The sequence below is a fragment of the Equus quagga genome, chromosome 9 (assembly GCF_021613505.1).
Source record: "Equus quagga isolate Etosha38 chromosome 9, UCLA_HA_Equagga_1.0, whole genome shotgun sequence".
Classification (NCBI taxonomy): domain Eukaryota; kingdom Metazoa; phylum Chordata; class Mammalia; order Perissodactyla; family Equidae; genus Equus; species Equus quagga.
This window is the reverse complement of record NC_060275.1, coordinates 19,905,752-19,920,033: the sequence shown is the minus strand read 5'-3', so window position 1 is coordinate 19,920,033 and position 14,282 is coordinate 19,905,752. Positions and strand designations below refer to the sequence as shown.

Here is a 14,282-nt window from a genome sequence, read left to right as displayed (position 1 = left end):
TATATAATGTTGTAAATGTATACAATTTTTAATCTGCATTTACCATATTCTAGTCTGTGGCTATTTGAAAATTTTAGATGTATTGATATTTTTAAATTTTTATTGTAATTGACAGTTTATGAGCAGTTGTTATAACTTCTCTGTGCAGGATCATGGAATTGTAATCAGTGCATTCCAGTGCCTTACATTGCCTGGGGAACTATGTAATACAACAAGGTTTTTACTTAAAGATAGCAAACAAATCTTTTTAATAAGAGTAATAACTCGTCTTTATTGATATGTCGAATGCTATACCTGTGGTGTGTCTTAATTCTTATAACAACCCAGAAGGTAGGTACTGTTGCTATTCATTTATATTTGCTTACAGATAAGCAAATTGAATTTAAGATAGCTAAGTTAAGTTATCCGCAGTTCATGGTTCATTAGTGAGGAAAATGTGATCTTAGCACACACCCTTCTCACTCTGGAGCCTGCGTTAGACTGCTTTCTCATGTCCCTCCTCTCAGAGTTCACCTATATTACTGTGGAGCTGCGACTGCTCCCTTACTGGAAGCTTATGAATTTAGGTTTTATATTGCATCTTTCTCTTGATCACAATCTATGAAGAGTCCAGTGTGCAATAAAATGTCTAGAAGGCAGATAAGGTAGGTGGGAAAGAGGGAAATGCATGCCGTGAAGAAATGAATTGGGTGTGCTCATCCATGATAAAAAATTAAAAGTTGTGAATTTTGAAGAATAAAAGTTCTTTGTTAACATAATGATCAAGAACATTTGAAATTATTAAAAACTTGTTGATTAGAAATAAAAAAAGTAAGTTCAAGTAGCTAGAAACAACTTTTCTTTGCATTCCAAATTTTTGGTCATCTTTATTATGTTTCAAAATCTGGTTTCTGTTATTTCATGAAATATTGAGTTGTGTTTTTATGCCAGTTGTAAAACATACTGTTATTCAATTTCATTAAAGCGAACCATGTTACTGTTTAGAAAGAAAGCATATTGTGTTTGTAACCTTGACTTCTTGTTCATTCTCGACTTAGAGGACACTGTGGTGGCACTTTCAGTGACAGGCATCTTGAAGGTGTGGATTGTTACCTCTGAAGTAAGTGGCATGCAGGTGAGACAAATGAGACTGGAAGTGATTTCTCTGTTTTTCTTCTTATGAAGTCTTAAATTTTAGGGGCTGGCCTGGTCGTGGAGTTGTTGGGTTTGTGCACACTCCGTTTCAGTGGCCTGGGGTTCACAGGTTCAGATCCTGGGTGCGGACGTAGCGCCACTTGTCAGGCCATGCTATAGTAGCATCCCAAATAAAATAGAGGAGGATTGACACAGATGTTAGCTCAGTGACAATGTTCCTTAAGCAAAAAGAGGAGGATCGGCAACAGATGTTGGCTCAGGGCCAATCTTCCACACGCGCGCACGCACACAACCACCCCCCCCCCCCCCCCCCCCCCCACCCCCAATTTTATAACGCCCATGCCCCTTCTTTTTTTTCTTGAAGGGGAAGGAAAAAGCTTTTCCCTTTTGATAGCCTTATTGGTATAGTCTAGAAGATCCCCTGGTATACTGTGTCTGTAAGTGCTTTATTTTTTTCATTTTTGATGGTAGACATCTGCTCTACCAAGGATATGAAATAGCGAAACATGTTTCACAGGATATAAAGTAGAGAAACATGGAAGAGGTGGGACTTTCCTCAGCTGCCTCTGTTTAATGTTAAGAGATAGTTTGCTTGAGAGAAAAAATAAAGCAAACCACCGCAAAAACTATATAAGGCCAATTTTAGTCTTCTCTCTCTGTTCTTTGGGCTTGAGTTCCTTGTTACTTTTTGTCAGTAAGAAAGGCAGGTCAATTTTTCTGACAATATTGATGCAAATCTCTTCAGCTGGGAAATTTTTAAACGTTGAATCTGGGGGAAAGGAGAGGGATTGGTCAGTTTTTTTCTTTTTAAACCCAAAAGCAAGTATAACTATGAAAATTCGCATTTACTCAAACTTTTCTCATCTGTTGTCACCAGATTGGTGACAGTCTGATTCTCATCAGTATTTTAACGTTAAGGAGCTTTGTAGCAAAGATGTAGTGGCCAGATGTTTTCAGAGTTTATACCTTGGTTCTCACGTGAGGGGTTAACATGATGAACATATCAAGTGATGTCTTTGTTTCATTTATTTTCTTTATCATTATGTGATAATATTAATTGACAGCCAAGCCATTCCTAAAGTTTTTCTTTCTCTTTTCAGGATACTGAGCCAATATTTGAGGAGGAATCCAAACCAATTTATTGTCAGAATTGCCAAAGCATCTCTTTTTGTGCATTCACACAAAGGTCACTTTTGGTTGTGTGCTCCAAATATTGGAGGGTAAGATAACTACAAAAGTAAGAAGCTGTATTTTTACCCTTCAAGATGTTGGTTTATGAGGCTTCCGAAGATAATTGTAAGGAAGAGCTTGGTACAAGAATATTTTAACCATTCGGAATTCATGTGTGATTCTGATATCATACTTTGAGGTGTTGAGATTTGGCTATATGTAGTTGTCTTTTTTCTTTTGGTTTATAGAATGATTCAGTTAATGACTGTTATTCTACTGATCTTCATTTCTACCTTTTGCTACTATTTCAGTCATTATCTTGTCAGTACAGCGTAAGCAGTGGTGGTGAGTTTTCTGCAGGTTGACGTATCTTTGTAGGTTGTTATTATTCCCAATTGCCACTCTGTTCTGAGTTCCTGGTGTTGGGAAGGTCTTCCTCCATTCCTTCAGAGCTAGTGGTGGAAGGAGTATGTTACTTCCATGTTGTCAGACTTTAATATTTCCGTAATAGAAGAAGAGCCACCATGTTTTGACCACTTGCTCTATGCCTAGCGTATTTTTCAAAGCTTTCCATGTATTATTTCTTTTAATCTTCATAACTCTCTAAGGGGAATTGTGTTAGTTATCTAATCCTGCATAACAGATTACTCCAAAACTTAGCAGTTGCAAACAACAAACATATCATCACCCATCTGACACATGTATCAACACCCCATCTGTAGGTCAGGGATCTGGGCATGGCTTAGCTGGGTCCTTCTGGCTCAGGGTCTCTCACAGGCTGCAGTCAACGTGTTGGCTGGGATTACAGTCTCATCGTAAGGTTCAATGGGGGTTGGATCTTCTTCCAAGCTTGCTTACTTGGTGGTTGGTTGGCAGGCCACAGGTCCTCTTGGCTGTTGGCTGGAGACATTAGTTCCTTGCCGTGTGGACCTCTGCATAGAGCAACTCACAGCATGGGAGTTCTCTTCTCTCAGTAAGCGAGCAAGAGAAGATGTAACCAAGATCTATCTAATCCTGGAACTGAGATCTCGTCACCTCTGCCATATTTTGTTGTCTAGAAACAGTCACAAAATCCAGCCTATGCTCAAGGGAGAGCATTATAGGGTGTGAATACCAGGAGTCAGGGATCAGTGGGGCAATCTTAGAGGCTGCCTACCACAGTAGGAATTGTTCCTTTCCCCATTTTGCAGATAAGGCAACTGAGGCATTGGGGGGATAAATAACTTGACTAAGATTATACAAGTGGTAGTGGAGTTGCTGGAGTAAAGCTCGGGCAGTCTGACTGTGGCAACCACTCTCATTACCACCACACTCTACTCCTTCAGAGGGACGGGGCAGTGTAGGAAAAGGCATGACTAGGGCAGCAGCATCTTCACCGCATCCTTGCCATTGCCACTGCTTTGGAATAAGATTAGAGAGGAAAAGCTAGCGGTGGTCCTTTTCTTAAATGCACACACAAGAATGAGAGGCAACCCACAGAGCGAGAGATGGTAGTGATATACATATGATGAGGCACTCATCTAGTATTTATAAAAAACCAACTCCCACAAATCAAGAAGAAAAACACAGACAACCCATAGGAAGATGGACAAAAACATTTCATAAAAGAGGAAAGCCAGATGGCCAATAAATGTGTAGAAAGATGCTCAGCTTCATTAATCAGAGCAATGCATGTTAAAGCAACTCTGAAATAGTACTACAACTCACCAGAATGACTTTTTCAGATATTTATTGTCAGAAAGAAGTTTTCAATTTTAAAATGGTTAAATGGACATCTTTTATTTTATGGTTTCTAAAACAATTTGTGACGTGTTCTAAAATGCTCACCACAGCTGAGATTTTTTTTAAAATCTTTTATTTTTTCCTAATGTTTGTATAATTTTACCTTATATACTTTTGAATCTTTAATCTGGAATTTATTCTGTATAAACTGTGAGATGTAGATCCAATTTTATTTTTATTCCAGATTGACCCCTCCAGTTCCTGATGCCGTTTGTTGGATAATTCATTTTTCAATTGTGCCTTTCTAATATACCATATTCCTGTATTATGGGAATCTGTTTCTGGACTTGTTGATTTGTCCGTTTATGCATTAATATTGTATTTCTTTATTTTCTATAGCTTTATAATTTGTATTAATAGATAATGGGGCTGGAGGGCTGGTCTCCCTTCATTCTTTCTTGGACTTGTCTTGGCTATTCTTGTAGTGCTAATGTTATATATGATAAATATTGTAGCAAGTCATAGTAAAAAAGCTAGGATTTGTTCTAATTTCAGTGCTCTGTACAAACAACTTCATTGTGTTTTCTTTAAAGAAAAGTAGAATAAAAACTCTTGGCCATTGAATTACTCATTCCTTCTAGGGAAATTTTCTGGCAATATAGAGTGCACTTTTATCAAATATTGAAAGTGATAGAAAAATTCTGCTAGACATTATAAGATCAGGATTTGTAGTCCGAGCTTTATCACTTACTGGACATATGACCTTGAGCATGATGTAACCCTTATTTGTGTCGGTTTTCTATATATAAAATGGGTTAGCAATACTTGCCTGCCAGCCACCTGCAGTGATTCATACGAGATAATGATTGTAAAGGTATGTTGTAAACTTTGGTGTGCCTTAGAAGTGTAAGGTCCCAGAAGGTCAGCAGCCTGTGTGGCTGATGAAATTTTAGGGACTTGACTTTTATATGTGAGAATTATTAAATAATAAAACTGAGTCTAAGTTCCTATTTACAGTATTTTAGTACATTGATGAAATAAGGTAAAGTAAGTTAATTCCTCTATAACAAAGAGACATTCTGGTGTCAGAGTTTATTGTTAGAAACATTGTTACTGGGCATAGAAATAAAACAGGGGTCATAACCATGCCTTCTAGAGGTTGGCTCCCTGTAACTTGTCATTCTTTGTTGCAGCACTCTCCCTTTAGATAAGAAAGGCTAGGAATTCCTCTCCCTGTGTAGAGGAGCACCCCTGCTCCGCTTGTCATGGTCACTGCCTGACCACTGGAGGCTGCACGCAGCTGGGGACCTAGTTGTGTTTTCCCTTGGAAGGTGCCTGTGCCCCAGTGATCACTGACAAAATGTCTTTAACTGAGGTAGCCAACTTTAAAGTCCTGAGTTTATTAAATATATTTCCAGAAGTTTTTGGCTTTTTTTGGTTGAAATGTGGCTGTATCTTACTTAAAGGACACTACCATGGACTATATTGTGAATTTCTTATTTCTTGTAGGTATTTGATGCTGGAGACTATTCCCTGTTGTGTTCAGGTCCGAGTGAAAATGGACAGGCATGGACTGGAGGTGACTTTGTATCCGCAGATAAAGTAATCATTTGGACTGAAAATGGGCAAAGTTATATTTATAAACTACCTGCCAGGTATTCAATCAATACTAAATTAGGACTTTAATCAAAAGCAAAGGATTCCGAATTTGGGATATAACCTGAAAGTATGAAAATGTATAAAGTATAAATATTTAATTTAGGTAAAAAACTTAAGAACTTATTAAGTTAGATTTGTAATTACAGTTTAACTTATAAGTACAAAAATTAAGTGGATTTTTATTTGAAGTAAGATATTTTAATAACATTAATTTTTTAGTGCCTATATTAAATTAACTATAATTTAAAAATCCATATTTTGTTCATTGTCAAAAAAACCTCATCATATTGTGTGATATAATATTTAATGTCAGTACTGTCAGATGTTGCTTAACAACTGGGGTACTTTCTGAGAAATGTGTCATTAGGTAATTTCGTCATGCATACATCATAGAGTGTACTTACACAAACCTAGATGGTATAGCCTGCTGCACACCTAGGCTGTATGATACTCATGTTATATTGTCTATATATATATATACTCATGGACCATTGTCATACATGCAGTCTGTCATTGACCAAAATGCCATTGTGTGGCGCATGACTGTATTTTAATTGAATTGAATGTTGTATTTTTCTCATTTTCAGTTGCCTTCCAGCTAGTGATTCATTCCGCAGCGATGTGGGGAAAGCAGTTGAAAATTTAATTCCTCCTGTACAACATAGTCTTTTGAATCGAACAGATAAAGAGGTAAAATTCTTTAGGTATCATTTATAATTGGTAGTTACAGTGAAAATTTTCACCACTATATTTATTAGTGTCTTTTGGTAGATAACTATTTGAAAGATTAGTACAATTCAAGGCACTGTATTAGGTGTTGTAAAACATTTTGACATAGTCACGAATAAACACAACTTTAAAATTTGCATGTCTTAAACATGTAGTATGCCTATACTATAGCATACACTTTTCTCTCAGAGCACAAATGATCTTATTGTGATTACATAGTGGAAATGACTTTTTGTTAAAATTCATATAGATGGTGTAAATTTATTTTGTACTCTCATGCAGTTGTAAACATAGACAGATGTAATTTTAGAAGAGCAAAGATAATCATGTACTAATGCTGACTAATAATAATTCATTACTTAAGGCATTGCAGTATCTCCCCCAAATCCTGTAGTGATTTAAATCATTAGGCAAGAAGTTTTTTTGCTATAAAAAGTTTATTAGGATTTTTAAAAACCTGCTTAATATCAGGTTAAAGTTGAAATGCAACAGCACTTAATACTGGGTTTTCAATTCTGTATTCTTTGAGCTTTAGGAAAGAAGCTTTGGTTTTGGAAATAGTTTCCTTGACTTATATTCTGGGTTTACACAGCTTTTTATTCTGATCACTGTGTTCCATGTTTATGTGGAGCGATGGTAAGGGGAAAGGAATTGTTTTTTTCCATGAATATTTTGAATATACAGAATTTATACATCTGTGTACAATGGAGAGCCTCTATAATCTGTCCTTTATTCTCTTAACTTAAACTCCTACTTCTTGCTGTTCAAACTAGATGGTCACTTCCAGTTAAACTAAGGAATAATGACTTGTGTAAAAAAAAATGTAAAACAAAACAAATACATATCCTATTTCTTTAAATATCAGCAACCAATACATTTTAAATTAAAATATATGTATTATGTGGTGTGAGATACACATTGAAATATGGAATGTTGGTTATTCCAGCTACTGTAGTAAGTTTTCCTTGTTAAGCATGTTGTTTATCAATTAAAACTTTTAGTAATTTTCAGACTTTAAGTTAAATCAAATAATTGATTATGCTTATTATATATAGTTTCTCTGCTCTTTAGGAAACAGCTAATATCAAATATGGTAACTATGTTAACTATGATTGTCAAAACTGAAGCCTACTTTTTACTGCTTTTCAGGATAAGATTCTATGGTTTAATTTTCAAGTATTTGTGAATTAATAATCTAAACTTTAGTTTTAGGAGTCCACCACTATTCAGTATTTTCAAATAAGTGATCTCACTGAAAGCACAAGTTCTTAGCAGAAAACTAATTTGTTTTAAAAGTGAAAATATTCACAAGACCATAACAATGGTTTTTTGTTCCTGTAGTTTATAGCTAACATATCAGGTGAGGTTCATATTAATTATGTAAATGTGACCAAGGAAAATGTCATGCTGTTAGGTGAAAAATATACTAATTAAAAAATGGAGTCCTCTAGTTGTCCAAGCTGGTGTAATTTTGCTGCTATTCTTAGTGATTAATCAGGAATGGCAAAAGGCTACGATTAGTGAATTCTTCCCTTTTGACCTTATAAGTGGAGACCTTTCTTTTTGGTAAAGAGTGGTATATCTTTGTATTATTATTTAATAACAGACAAATAAGTTGCATTGTTATGTGAGTAATCGGTTTTTATAAAGCAGAGAAAAAGAATATAAATGCTAATTCTAGAGAAAGACTGTAAATGTAGCTTTCATTTCTTTGAATGTTTGTGTTACACTGGATTTGAGTATTAGTTGATATGTACCTTAGTGCTACAAAATTATATTAAAATACTGTTGAATACTCATGCTATAAACATTTTTTTAAATTCTGGTACTGAGGCAAAGTACTTAACTAACATCCTTGTCTGAAAAAATGTTAATGTGTGAACTATTTTGATTAAAAAGATAGCTAAAGAAATTTGAACAATTTCTTTTTTTTGGCAGTTGCTAATTTGTCCTCCTGTCACTCGGTTCTTCTATGGAGGGAGGGAATACTTCCATAAACTGTTAATTCAGGGTGATTCATCTGGGAGATTGAATATTTGGAACATATCGGACACACCTAATAAGCAGGAAGGTGAAGAAGGTAATAGTAAATTATGTGCAGCAATTTCTTAATTCTTTTAATTTAACAACCTAAATACCAACCACTGAATAACAAGTTTATAATGTACATGTCATTTTCATCTTAGAATTATAGTTGATGACAATTATCATTCTTTGGTATATTACTGAATCAACTATAAACACGTTTATTTTAATATGTTTAATTTTTTTTCTGACATGCACAAATGTTTTTCTTTCATACAAAACAAAACCTCCACAGGGCTGGAAATGACTACTTCTATTAGTTTGCAAGAGGCATTTGATAAACTGAATCCCTGTCCTGCTGGAATTATAGATCAACTGAGTGTGATTCCCAATAGTAAAGAACCTCTTAAAGTAACTGCAAGTGTGTACATACCAGCACATGGACGGCTTGTTTGTGGCCGTGAAGATGGAAGCATCATTATTGTACCTGCCACACAGACAGCCATAGTACAGCTGCTACAAGGGGAACACATGCTCCGAAGAGGTATACTTGAGATCTACCAATGTCTAAAGTGTTCCGAGAGATCTGTAACCATAATATTGACAATGAGCACACTCAATGTTTTTAGCAAATGATGAGTCAATATAGTTATTAGTATGCTATGTAGTTGATAGAATTGAATGTGCAGACAATAAAATACTTAGTGGCTATTATTGGAATAAATACCATGTAATGACTATACATACAGAAATGTCCAGTTTTATCTTTGATATATGTTCATAGTTCCATTTATTATTAGTTATCTCTATAGTTTACTAAATAATTACCTTATTATCAGTAATATTGGTAATCTTTTAGAACAGTGCTGTCCAGTGGAAATATATATATGTAACAATATATGTGACTTTCTAATAGCCATATTAAAAAAATAAGAATGAAGCAGGTGAAATTAATTTTAATAATATATTTTATTTAACTTGATATAGCAAAACTGTTTTCATTTCAACTTGTAATCAGTATAAAAATTCCTAATGAGATGTTTTGTATGATTTTTTTGTGCTAAGTCTTTTCTAAGTCTTTGAAATGTGCTAAACCACATGTCAAGTGCTCAAAAGTCTCTCGTGGCTGGTAGCTACTGTATTGGACAGAGCAGTTCTATAGGATAAAATTAGAACTCTTTTCTATAATAAAATTTATAGCTATTCTGATAATTCATGTTTACTTTTATTTGTTGAACTTTATAAGACCTTAATATTCCCATTTTAAATCCAAAACCTCATTCACAGGTTGGCCACCTCACAGAACACTTCGTGGTCATCGGAACAAGGTCACATGTTTGCTATATCCTCATCAGGTCTCAGCTCGTTATGATCAAAGATATCTGATATCTGGAGGTGTGGATTTTTCAGTCATAATTTGGGACATATTTTCCGGAGAAATGAAACATATCTTCTGTGTGCATGGTGGTGAGATTACTCAACTTCTAGTTCCACCTGAAAACTGTAGTGTAAGTTGATCATAAAGTATTATTTCGGTATAGTAGAGCTGAATTATGTTGCTCTCAGGCTTAATATAAATGGAATCTAGAGTAATTTAAAGAAACTCTGACAAGAGAATTAAACTGTGACAAAAGAACTGTGACAAGACAATAAACTAAACCTTTTCAATTTTAACACTAAATAGGATCAGCCCAGTGGCTTAGCGGTTAAGTTCGAGTGCTCTGATTCGGCAGCCCATTGTGTGCCGGTTTGGATCCCAGGAGCAGACCTATGCACTTCTTCAGGCATTCCCACATATAAAATAGAGGAAGATAGGCACAAATGTTAGCTCAGGGCCAATCTTCCTCAGCAAAAAGAAGAGGATTGGTGGTGGATGTTAGCTCAGGGCTAATCTTCCTCAAAAAACCAAAACAAAAAAACTAAATAATGGTGACATATAATATTTAGGTAAAGTTATGATTATTTCCTGTTTGGCACAAAGAAATAAAAGATGCACATAGTGTTTTTTCCTTTTATTATCTCCTAAATAGCATGGCTTGTCCCTGAAACATAGTAGCAGTTTAGAATATGTTTATGGAAGTTTCAATTTTGTTTTAAAATAGTTTAAACATCTCCAGAGGCATTCTACAATCTCATTATTTTCAGCTCCATCTGAGCAAAAAGATAGTGAACATTTACTTTGGTAAAGGTAGAATACATGTAAATAGAGTGTCTTTAAATAAACAATTATTGTGACAAGGGAAAGTATAACAGTCACTGATAATGACTTTGGAAAATTTTGTACATACCTTTGTGGAAGCAGGTTCATTTCTTAGTGACGTGTGAAAGGCAGGCCATGATGTCAAGTAAAACGCTTAATAATTTTAGAAATATGAGATTTTAGGAGGGCTTAGGACTAGTAAATAATGGGCTCATAATTTCTTTCACTGTTTGTTAATCGTGAACTTGTTCATGTGATTAGCCGCCTTTGTGTGCATAATCAACCATTCCCCAACATTCACACACGGATGTGTGTACACAAACACACTATCTTCTTGCATGCACATTCATGTTTCTCATGACCCATTCATTGTGACCAGTTATGGCCTTACTGAAATGGAAAACACTTTACTCGTATATCTGATACCATGTTCACAAGGTGTCTCATTTCAAAACCCAAGTAATTTTCCTTGGCCTTTCTGCTTCCTTACTTAATCTTCCTGATAACGTGTTTTATTTCCATGTTCTGCCAGTGCTAGATTTTATTTGATTTGATATTGGTGGTGGTGTAGGAAGTCCTAGTACCACTGTCTCTCTTTTTGTTTTTTTTGCCAGATTTGAAAATTCAGGTTCTTAATCATTCTCTTACTTCTTTTTTTATTCCTGCCTTTTCCTTTCTTTCCTATTTGGTTATTAGTTTCTTATCTTCATCTCTGCGAAAAATTGCTACGTGTTTATTTAAATAACAATTTTATGTTTATTTTAGTGAAATAGGTATCATCGTAATTGCACTCATAAGTTACAACACTGTTACAACCCCGTCCTGAACTTCATTTTACGGTAGTTATGCCCCATAGTGAAACATGAGAATTTTCAAAAATTTGGTGAAATATCTAATTTTTTTATTCTGAAATTGATTATTTTTGACTAGTTTAGAACAACCATTTCTGATTTGGCTGATTTTTGGTTTTATAAGAATAAAACTTTTAAAATATTAGAGTAATATATTTTTTAAGTTACAAATATGAGTAAAAGGAAAGTTTGGCGTGGTTTACATTAAGGCCATGTTTTCTTTTTGAACGATGTTAATATATACGTTTTGTAGCTTATATGTTTGTATGAGAGCATTTTCTGGTTTCTTTTTAAAGAATTTCAAGTGAATATTTAATAAAAAGTTTTTGACTGATTGCGTTTAAAAATAATTTGTATTGATTAAAAAACTGCCTCATAGACATATATGCAACTAGATAGAGAATGGGCTCCTTACTAGACTAGGGGCAGGCCAAAAGGTGCTAGTTGCCTGGGGAATGTAAAGAAGAGAGACACAGACAAGGAAGTCCAGAACTTGGAAAATAATGTATGACTTATAATTTACTTATTAGAGGCTCAACAATGGAGATTTTTCTTGTTTTCAATTGACATTCAAAAGTACTGATTAAGACAAAGAAATTCACGTTTAGGTTTGTGATAATTTAACAAGTAAATAATGACTGCCTTGTTAATAACCTGTTCATTTTTAGGTACATCAGCTAATGTGTTTGAAGATCCAAGAGCCAAACTGATTAATAAAAGGCTAAGAATTTGATGTTTGCTGAATGTTTGGCAGATGACTGTTTTGCTGAGATTAAAGTTAATGGCACCATATGCTTGTTCTAGTGCTTGAATTGTCCCTCTTATAAATTGATCCAGTGTCATTCATTTTCTTTTAGCATAAAATATTTTTATTTTAAAGTTGTGATCTGGTGGTTGGAAGATTATAAATACTTACTAAACCTAATGATTAAAGATACATACTGAAAGAATTTCATCTGCTTTTTTGGCTAGAGTTTTGGTTTTTATCTTAGGTAGATTCAGAAGTTAAGTTTTGACTTACTGCATTTTTTTTTCAGGAAAAGATATACTCAAACAGAGTAATGTTAGTTGTGTTTTAACAATTACTTAAATTATAATAAAGAATGTATAAGGTTGATGATTTTTTCCTTTCTTATTTTGTAGTCATTTCATGTTTACTGAAATATAGGAGGTTGTTAAGAAAAAGTACTAAGCAAAATCAGTTTGTCTCCTAGCTTGAGTAGACAGTGAAGAAACAATGAACTCCTGTCTGCTGGGTGGAAAAGATGCCGCAGCTGGAGATGAGCTCTGAGGACCGACTGTACACTCTTTCACAACTTTGTATGCATGTCTCAGTAGACAAATAAGATGTACTTAGCTTTCTACCATCTGGGTGTTTCTTTGTCATTCTTTCTTTCCCCACTCCTTCATTTTTGTGCTATTTTAGCATCTGTTAAATTAAAAAAATTCGACTGAGTAAATTTTAAAGATCTACTTGGCTTTACTGAATGATTCATCCCATGTAGGAAGTAGGTAGGAGCTCAAAAGGGCTACAGAAAGGGAAAGATTTTTAACAAAAAAGATTATTTTATGCTTGGGTAACCTACCAATGGGGGCAGAAGGAGTCCATGTGGCAGGTTACCTCCTCTTCCTTTGGAGGATGGAAGGGATTACCTCATTGATGCTGACCAGAGTATTGCGCACTGACCAGTTAATACTGTATTCCTGGGGAAGGTTGTAACTGCACTTAGGTCAGGTATTAAGTCTTGGTTTGCTTAGCACAAGTGACTCCATTTTGGGCCGTTGTTTCTTTTTAACACATCTTTCTACCTGAAATCTTTCCAAATTCTTGCTATAGATTAACATTAACTTAGTGCCAGACTCAGTGGCTCTATATATTTTATTTTTAATAAACTATTTCTCTATTCTTTTATTAATGGGAGTTTTAATTATTTAAAAAATTTGACATGTTCATAGATGATAAATATTGCTAAATATAGAGTACCTAAATTGAATAGATTTTATTTTTATTTTATGTTAAAGGTTTTTGTTTTTTTCATTTTTTAGAGGCATTTTAATTTTTTTCCCCAAAATAGTAAAAATCCATTTAGGCAAAGTGCTTTGAAGTTGAGTTTGATTCACTGAATAGTCTGGTTAACTGAGATTTAGCTTTTATATAATGCAGATTATTTTAAAGAATTAAAATGTAGTAAGAAAGTTAAAAATTTTCCTGAAGATATCCTTTGAGATATGAAATGTTGAAGTAATTTAGGACTGTGTCATGCCAAAGGGTTATTGAGAACAGTTCAGAAGGTTTGTTGAGGCCAGAGATACTATCTGCTAAGTAATGTATTTCAGTGTTCCAAGAAGTATAAGCTTACGTTTTAGGAGGAAGAGCAGGCAAGTATTTAAATGAGTCTCCTACAAGGCCGAGTGTAAATGATAAAGGAGAGATATTAACAGAATGCTTCGGTACCAGGATAAGGGCAGAGACATGTCATAGATACTCAGAGGAACAAGGAGCTTGGTAAACTTCTCAAAAAATCCTAAGATTTGTATGTATATTGACTTCGTGAAGAGTGCTGGAACTTGTAGTTTTGAGATCTCTAGTATTAGGTTATTGGCTATTTCTGTTTTTTTCTTAAGATTGTGGAATGTAGAGGAAAAAAATTCAGTTTGAGGTTTTTTTCTTTTTGTGGTTTGGTTTCTTGATAAAATGTACTATATATATATATGGACGACACATATACATGTGCTCCATATGCGTATGAAAGATGCATATCTGTGTACTGTATATACATATAAAGCATACA

The 14,282-nt window shown here is 34.4% G+C and overlaps 1 protein-coding gene across 3 annotated transcripts in view; it reads left to right on the top strand.

The window, feature by feature from the left end:
• Positions 1-14,282, top strand: part of WDR7 (WD repeat domain 7) — a 355,196-nt gene that overhangs the window by 35,006 nt on the left and 305,908 nt on the right. For 2 of the 3 annotated variants that reach the window (XM_046671782.1, XM_046671779.1), the window contains exons 7-13: positions 1,038-1,114; positions 2,235-2,354; positions 5,536-5,681; positions 6,273-6,375; positions 8,353-8,494; positions 8,735-8,983; positions 9,727-9,947. In XM_046671782.1, coding sequence (XP_046527738.1) covers positions 1,038-1,114; positions 2,235-2,354; positions 5,536-5,681; positions 6,273-6,375; positions 8,353-8,494; positions 8,735-8,983; positions 9,727-9,947 — 1,058 coding nt within the window. The remainder of the gene's footprint in view (positions 1-1,037; positions 1,115-2,234; positions 2,355-5,535; positions 5,682-6,272; positions 6,376-8,352; positions 8,495-8,734; positions 8,984-9,726; positions 9,948-14,282) is intronic. The other variant, XM_046671781.1, reaches the window with a different exon arrangement.